We start from the raw sequence: 8,528 nt of genomic DNA, 5'->3' as shown, positions 1-8,528 counted from the left end.
ACTACTACAACCACTACCACTGCAACTACAACCGCAACTACAGCTTGGCTTTCACAACAACCATGCAACAGTCGTGCATTGCAGGTAGTGGGGTCAAATGGAATTAGACAGAGTAGAGTGGGTCAATGAGTCGTGCTACACCAGTAAAGCAGGATACACTGTGTTGTTGCATAGAAATGCAGAAGGCTTCTGAGTCCAGCGGGGGGACATCATGTTTTTTTGCACACAGTCGGGTTTTCTGGGGACAATATAGTGCTATAGCCAGATATAGATATGGACCCCAGCTATACACAAACACGCACATACACACGCAAGCGCGCAAACACGCTCGCACATAATTATTAGTTGTTATATTTACATAATGTGTTTCCCCTCTAACGTCTTCCATAATGTGTGCGGGATGTGCACAGCAGGCATTTGTCTGGTGTGTTTGCGTGGGAGGAGGCTGAGGCGTTACTCTTGAGCTGATTTGTAAAACAATCCTCCCAGAGAACAATCGGATTTTCAAACTGTATTTAGGCCTACGACGTGCGTCTCGCCACCTAACATGGCCCCCTGTAATCCCGTTGGGTTTCTAGAACGTGGGCGACCTCATGTGGTGACTTATTGCAACGCTTATCAGACGTCCAGGACGTGGAAAGGAACCTTTTAGTGAGTTGTCAAACAATATGAATATGGCATCCGATCCTTGTGTATTTTTTTTGTTAGGTTTACAGACCTGTACGAATCAGACCTGTACCTTAATTTGACCCTCCTTCAACATATCTGGAACTATGCTGTAAAACACCAGTAGCTTGGAACCCACAGTTGAACCAATGTATTATGGCATGTCTGGAAGAACAATCCTAAAAGTTGATCAAAACATAATCAATGTTAAATCAAATTAGTTCACATACATTGTTGATTAGTATGACCATTTATCTTCATCATAAAACACGATACCTAAATAAGTGCATCCTTCTCACATGTTTCATTGCTACGGATTTGCCCTAGCCATTCCATGTACACACAGTTTTTCTGCAGGACATTTGCAAAGAGCTGGTCCAAACTGAACCACAGAACAAACTTCCCTCCCTTTTACTCCCCTCCCTCCAGTTTGTCAATGGGAGACTACGTTTAAAATGTAACCCCACCTGAAATCCATTGTCAACCAATCACATGCTAGAACGCCTGCACGGATGGCACGCCCTTCTTTGTTCAAAGCCAATGAGAATGGATGTGTGGCATTTTGCCTGGGGGGGAAAACTTAGCCCTGGATGTGTTAATTACGCATCACTTAACTGTTGCCAATGTGTTCTCAACGGTGGATCCTCTTTTGGGTTTTTTACAACTACTCTATTTATTTTCCGGTCCTTTTATTATGGAAGGCAGACAACAATGGCTTACCAGGCTGAAGAATGAGCTAAGCAACAGTCCACTGGTGTCAAACGTAGCTTTTGGCTTTATCCTCATGGGACTGGAAAAGCTGGTGGAGCTGGAGTTTGAGTGTCCTTGCGATCCTACATGGAACGGAGTGTTTTCGTCTGCCTTCTTCATCATCCCCGCCGTCATGGCCTTCACCTTGATGCTGATCATCCAGGGGTGCCGGTGCGATACGTGGTGCAGGAACACCATCTCCTTCTCCAGCTTTGTCCCCGCTGTCGTTTGGCTGATTCTGCTGTTCTTGGACGGCCAGTACTTTGCCTGTGCGATGACATACTGGGAGGGAAGGTTTGTGATCGTGGACAAGGCAGCGCCTCAGAAGTGGTGCGAGCCACTGAGCGACGGGGACATCCCTCTTCAAGAGCTGATGCTGCGCTCCCAGAACTTGTTTGTTTTCTCTCAGGTGAGTGAATGCTGCGTTGATCACATGCATTCACAGGGTTCAGGGACACACTGTGTGCACTAAGAGCCCGAGAGAGGCCCCTACGCTGAACTCTTTGAAAAGCAGGTTAAAAAACATTGTTTTTTACTGCTATCTATACTTCAGTTCTAACTCTGTGTGTGTTTTGGATAATGTGAGGTCTTCACCAACAACTGTTGTTATGCATACTTATAATCGGCCCTTACACATGTCTGTTGATTGTATTGTTACTTTATGTTTAGCAAACTGTGTTATCCTATGTATGACATGCGCTGTATAAAACTTGACTTGAATTAATGCACTGGACTAAATCATCCATAATGAAAATGAATTAACCTTTACAATAATGATCATATAAATAACATTGCATAGCCTTATATCGTGTCCAGTGTAGTGTAGTGTCCTCGTAGGAAGGTTCTGGCTTCGATTCCTCAGTCTCTGCGGTCTACCTGAAGTCATTCTTGAGCAGGACTCACATACTCCTTAACGACCTGCATTGGAATTCAATGGGAGTTCCTTTGGATTAAAGTTTCTAAATGTTTCTAAATGGCTGAATAGCAAATCATAACACCATGTAATAGTTGCATCACTTATCACCATGCACTGTGACTCACTCTCCTCCTCCTCCCTAGGTGATAGGCATAATCCTTCTGATATTCATCTGTGTGGGACTCATCGTTTATGTGGCGAGAGAGAGCTGTGAACAGGACCTGGAGATGCAGGAGGCAGACGTAGCTGAGCTTACAGTACTTAGGATGAGCTCACTGCGGACCAGGACTCCCTGAGAGCCGTGTGGTCGGCCGGACCAGCCAGTTCTCATGGGGGCGAGAGCTATACCTGGCTGGAATGAACACTTACAGAGCACCAGGAATAGACTTCACCGTTGGTCTCCATTGTTTTGTCAATCAGTGCCTTGTGTACATTTGCGAATAGTTATTTCATTGTTTCTTTCGTGTCTTAGTGCCTTATTGTGTTTGTTTACTATTATGTGTGGGAATTCTTTAATGCACCATTTGTTGTTGGACTAAAACTGCAATACAGTCCTTTCTAACTACAACTTTTTTCTGACGTGGTTGTTCACTTATATTATATTAAGTGCATTGTTAAGTGCACATATTTTATTGTTCTAAAGAAACTAAATGCCAGCCCCTTTTTTGTACCTTCGGTAAAACCATGTAATATACGTTTTAAAAACAACTTGAACAAGGGAAATTGGATACAGGGAAACAGGATATTCTGTCGCCAGAATAAGAGTTTTTTGCCTTTGTATACGAATAGCTGGCGGATGGACTAATGCTTTAATGTATAGGGATCCCCGAGGCAGCTAGTGTTGAAATGTGTTTGCCACTTCATACATTTTGGAGTGTCGCAGGCTGTATAGTGAAAATGTGTTGTCAAAGTAAAATATCACTTTTAATAATTCAGGGGCGCTCTCGGTCTGCTACATGGAAGAAGACTCCTGACTGAATCATCCAATGATTCTCATTCTGTCAGGTTTATTATGTATATACCAACTAGGATTCAAATATATATGATAATGCCTACTGCAGTATTTTTATATAAAATATTGTTCATGCATTATGTAGAAACTGTCATTGATTGTGGTTTGTAGCAAGAAAATGTGACTTAAAAAGTACTGACATTTGATTTTGTAATAAAGAAATTATTTATTTAATGTATTGTTCAGTGATTTTGTACAGCACATGTGTATATATATATATATAGTCAGAATTCAGCAAATGTATATTTAGTCATGAATATGTAATAATAATAATAGGAAAACACGACACACCATGACAGGAAGGAATCTAATGTAGCATGGTTACATGTTTTATAATTCATTCAACATGCCCTCTTACCTTAATACTTTTAGATATGCCAATAAAATGTTAATATGTAAGCCACATCAAGGTGATAACCTTGACCTAAAATTATTAACTTGATCTGCATGATTAGCACCTTTATGGGTTTACACAAGATTTAAACAAAAAAACAAAACAGTGACTATATATCTTACACAAATGAACAGAATGAAAATAGATTTAATACTTATATGCAAATATATATAGATATTATTAGTCCCTTTTACGTTTTATTCTGCGACAGACACAGGAGCACAGTGTCTTGACTAACACAACAAAGGTCAGGATCATAATCAGCAGCAGTCCTAATAAAAGAAGGATCACATCTACAGAGTAGTAGGAGTACCAAGGCATGTTGTAGGACTCTGACCTCAGGTGACCAGCACCCTTGTTTCGTATAACATACTCTATCCAGAAGATGGCGTAGTCTAAAGGCTTCATTGGCAGGTCCCTACTGAGTCTAGAGAGTCGCTCCATGGTCGTCCTGTATGAGGGCTCATGGAGGAGTTCCTCGATACCTTGTCGGAAGCTCTCCCTGTCAATAGTGAATATATTTAGGATTTTGCTGCCTCCTCTGAATTTAATTTTAAAGAGATTGTCGTGTTGGTCAAAGATCAGTGGGAGTCCGAGGATGGGCACTCCGTGGTAGATGGCCTCTTGTACTCCGTTGGTTCCTCCGTGCGCCACAAACAGTTTGGTTTTTTCGTGTCCTAAAAGGTCATTCTGTGGCATCCAATCGACAAGTAATGTGTTGTTGCCTAAGGATGCTGGCCGTTCACCTTTATGTCTCCAGATGACTTTCTGAGGTAGTTTTGCAAAAGCGGCGGCGATTTCCTCTGATATTTCTTGGGGAAGGCTTGCGATGAGCGTCCCCAGAGACATGACGATGACTCCGTGCTCTCCTGAACTCTGGACAAAGTCCTCCAGGTGTGGAGGCAGAGGCTGAGCAGGTTTACATTGAAACCCTCCCATGTACTTAATGTTAGGCATGGTGGGCCGAGGGAACTCAAACACAAAATCTATTCTCATGAGCCACAGATCAGCTCTTTGAAACAGGCTCATAAAGGAATCTTGGCTGAAGTATTTTTGCATCAGCCCCTCATAGTGTGGAACGACATACTGGGATAAATGAAATTTTGTGAAGCAGTAAACACATATGTTCAAAACTCTTTCGCTGAAGCTCATCTTATCGGATAGCTCTAGCCCTGGCACTGGAACGTAAGAAAGAGGAGAAGGAGCGATCGAAAAATGGCCTTCGCCGTGAGTCGTCCATCTCACATTGAAAACTAAAGGCAGATCTAAGTGGCGGGCAAGCATGACACCAGCTAGTATGACGGGATCTGTCAGAACCATGTCGAATTTGGCATCCTTTAGAGACTTTATCAACTGCTTGTCCTCAAACATACGCTCAACCAATTCGGCGCCCTTTATGTGCATCACAGAGGCTGCCTCCATTTGCTCCATCTCCAGTTTGAAACGTGCCCAGGGAGACCTTCCGTTCCTCTGGATCTCCAGAAGCTTCGCAATTAACTCAGTGATGAAGCCCTCATCAAAGCCACTCTCAGATTTGACGGTAATAGCAGTATAGAAGGGGGAGTGTTCCTTGATATACCAGCTGTCTATTGTTCGCACCACTGAGATAGTGTGGCCCCTTGAATGAAGCTCTTCAACAATGATTTTCATGTTCACCCAGTGACTCCCCTCGACTGGGACAACCAGCACATTTCCTGTCCTCACGATGGCTGGACAGAAGAGAAGGAGGGATATCCAAACAGCGAGCATTTTCGTTGAACCTGTTGTCGGGGGGAGGGGAATTAACAATTCAAATTATTTTCCTTGATACTATGCCTACATATACAGAAAATAACACATGCCCAAAATAAATGTAAGTAGAAATGTGAAAAACACAAATAATGGGTAAATTGGTACCATACATACACCACATAACATGTTATAATCATCGGTTAACTTTTTCTTTTTCATTTAACTAAATGTCAAACATAAATGTCATTCATGCTACTAGAAAGGCTAGACGCTAGAGATGACATCCTGTTGTTGATAATTGATAATGCCTTTGTCTTGGTTTACGTCTTTTATTTGAAATCATTCATTCAGTTGAGCGTAAGGTAATGTAGAGCGCACTCTTACCTTAGCAGAACCACTGCAGTCTCCTCCGATGTGGGCCTTGATGTGGTGCGCAACAAGACAGACCTCTCCAACCTGACCTGAACTTTAACTTAAATTGCACACTGTTAAACATTTGCCTGATACGTGTATTAGGATTGTGTAACATTAATGTACCAATGTACAACAAGCATCAGTGACCAAGCCTATGTGGCGGAGGCTAAAAGATCATGAGACAAATAAATGCAATAAACAGACAAATTGAAGCCACAAAATAATTTATTATTTAATATTTTGCTTGATGAGGCCATGGTAAATTTAACTTCTGGGTTGGACTGAAAACCCCAGGTGCTCTCCAAGCACTTAACAGTGTTTATCTAACGTGAAGCTCACCTTTGCTCCCCTAGTATGCTGGCCCCAATGTCCGTTGATAAAGCAGTCTGTCTGTCAAGCTTGCTAAACATATAAATGTCCATGGAGACTCAGACTGAACAGGTTGCATGGTCGTTGAGATTACTTGACATTTATTATTTGATGAAACTGAAACACAGAAATACAAAAGTGCCTCAAGTAAGTTATTTTTATAAAATAATCTTTAGAAGGGTTACACAATAGGTTATTATTACATTAAACACAAAATTCCATGTTAAACTCATGTTACAGACCTACAATTTGCTCAAACTACTTCTTGGCACATGCCAAGGGCCTCCTTGTCACTAGGGGGCTGAGACAGAGGGGTAGATAACATCAACTGCCTACATTATATAACATTGACACTTTTCCATTGGAACTTGGGGTAAAACAAGGCGGGTATGATTTCCATTTCCAGTCTAACCGTGTCGAGTTGGAGAAGGAGCACATCTGTAGTGGGGTCAAACTGTCAGCACTGCTTGCTGTTTGGAGCGAGAAGTTGTCGCTACAATTTTAGGAATGCAAGTCCTTCAAAAAAACACAATAGCTGTGTGTTCATATGGCTGACACGCATCGCCATGCATGCAGACATGGTTTGTTATAAGATGGAAGGAAAGATTATAATCAGGGCTACACTAACCACTCTAAATAAATTAAATATTAACAGAAAGGTATATACTTAATTGTACCTATTTATTCTAATTAAATGTATGACCACAATAATCATGTGGCAGTTAAACCAAAAATGCATGAACAAATTCCCAATCTGCAAATGCACGACAATCAAAAGGTTTGTTGTTAGTAAGGGCCAATCAATGACTAGGTGTGGGGGTCATCCAAACATAATGTCCCACAACCAGGAGTAGATTATATCGCATATACCACTTGTTAGGTTATACGGGGATTGGTTTATGACTGCTTCATAGGGGCGAATCCGTCCCAAAATAAGACTTTAAACTCGCACTACTTTTTTGTGTTCCTGGAAGCACAAATGCCATCAGAAATATGCCTCAAACCTGATTAGTTAACCAGTAGGATAATGAAATGCAGATGTTACGTTATAAATAGTAAATGTATTCCCGAAGCTTTCTCATCGTGACTTTTCTCTCGGACCGTATCCGGTCCGAGAGAAAGACTACCTACGTTACGGATTAGTTGATCTTCCCCAAACTGCATAAATAAATAGCCTACTGCACGCATGAAGCTTGGTGAGCCCCGATCTTTAGATAACGTTATTTACTAATTTAGTTCCATCAATCCTATTGCCCATGCGTGTGAGCAGGATCACCACGTCCTTGGATATTCTGGATGTGAGCATGCCCAGAGTAACATTAACATTTACATACTTTGAGGGTGATTTCAGCTTACAGAAGGCTGGCAACATGCTGAGTTGGGCTTGAAGTTCAACTGTTATGAGTTATCAGGCTCTAGCCCTGGTGTTATGGAGGAATAATGCCCAAACCCCTCGACTAGAACTATCGCTAAAATAACATAGAGTAACTTACGGACAAGGACTCCGGTGGGTTTTCAGAGTTTGCGTTGTGCAGCACAACGATTAATGTTTTCTTCTGTTAGGTCACGGGGAATAACGAAACCCAACCCCGATTTAAACGTGCGTTACCAATGCTTGCCAGTAGGTGTTTAACTGAAAAATGTCGTATAGGTGCCTACCACAGTGTGCCAATAGGTGGTGGTGTTTATTCGAATAATGTAATATCTTTAAAGGTGCATTACCACTGTGTGCCAATAGGATGTGCTGTTTAACTGAATATTTTTTAATGAACAGCCTTGGTTATACAATCATTTAATAGATAAATCTGGAAATATGCTATCTGTTGAGTTAATGGTTCTTTCTTTAGAAAAATATTTATGCAATTTAAAAGATAATTTGTTTCTTCTGACAAAGAATATATGTGAAAAGATTCTGAACAAGGTAAAGATGTTGACTGCGAGGGGTTTCTCCTGAGCTTGTTTGTCAAACAAACAAGCTCAATCACCAGGTTGGAGGGGGCTCAGTACACAGCCCTGAGGGGCTCCTGTTGGGCTCCTGGCGTTGACCCGTTAGGAAATCTAGGATCCAGCGGCACAGGCTGGGGTTGATTCGTCGGTCCCTAAGGTCGAGCCTAGAGGGGACTCTGGTGTTGAATGGTGAAATGTATTCAACAAACAGCTTCCTCTTCTCCCAGGGGTCAGGGCGGTGCGGAGGGTTGTGGTTACGGTGTCCGCCGTGGATCTTTTTTGCCAAATTAGTAGGCAAATTGGTAAGGGTCTATAGTGAGCAGTGACAA

At 41.9% G+C, this 8,528-nt stretch overlaps 1 protein-coding gene and 1 long non-coding RNA gene across 4 annotated transcripts; one reads left to right on the top strand and one right to left on the bottom strand.

Moving 5' to 3' along the window:
• Positions 1 to 744: 744 nt before the first annotated feature.
• Positions 745 to 3,518, top strand: LOC132472449 (uncharacterized). Its single transcript, XR_009529079.1, has 2 exons — positions 745 to 1,825; positions 2,476 to 3,518. It is a non-coding gene; the product is annotated as an uncharacterized LOC132472449 (long non-coding RNA).
• An 89-nt stretch (positions 3,519 to 3,607) lies between these two features.
• LOC132472434 (UDP-glucuronosyltransferase 2A2-like) lies at positions 3,608 to 7,884 on the bottom strand. 3 transcript variants are annotated; one of them, XM_060072038.1, is made up of 4 exons: positions 7,746 to 7,884; positions 6,223 to 6,369; positions 5,854 to 5,941; positions 3,608 to 5,498 (listed from the first exon to the last, which is right to left on the bottom strand). In XM_060072038.1, exon 4 carries the CDS (start codon positions 5,485 to 5,487, stop codon positions 3,919 to 3,921), a length of 1,569 nt encoding a protein of 522 aa, XP_059928021.1. In that variant the 5' UTR covers positions 5,488 to 5,498; positions 5,854 to 5,941; positions 6,223 to 6,369; positions 7,746 to 7,884; the 3' UTR covers positions 3,608 to 3,918. The 3 variants fall into 3 exon arrangements, with proteins under 3 accessions (XP_059928021.1, XP_059928023.1, XP_059928022.1); XM_060072040.1 differs by lacking the exon at positions 7,746 to 7,884 and adding an exon at positions 7,587 to 7,735; XM_060072039.1 differs by lacking the exon at positions 7,746 to 7,884 and adding an exon at positions 7,384 to 7,569.
• Between the last annotated feature and the right edge of the window lie 644 nt (positions 7,885 to 8,528).

This window comes from Gadus macrocephalus, chromosome 14 (assembly GCF_031168955.1).
Source record: "Gadus macrocephalus chromosome 14, ASM3116895v1".
Classification (NCBI taxonomy): domain Eukaryota; kingdom Metazoa; phylum Chordata; class Actinopteri; order Gadiformes; family Gadidae; genus Gadus; species Gadus macrocephalus.
The sequence above is the reverse complement of the archived record's forward strand: the minus strand, read 5'-3'. Positions and strand labels throughout refer to the sequence as shown.

What these genes read in the sequence shown, in the direction of transcription:
- LOC132472434 (XM_060072038.1), bottom strand. Translation starts at nt 5,487, where the DNA reads ATGCTCGCTGTTTGGATATCCCTCCTTCTCTTCTGTCCAGCCATCGTG.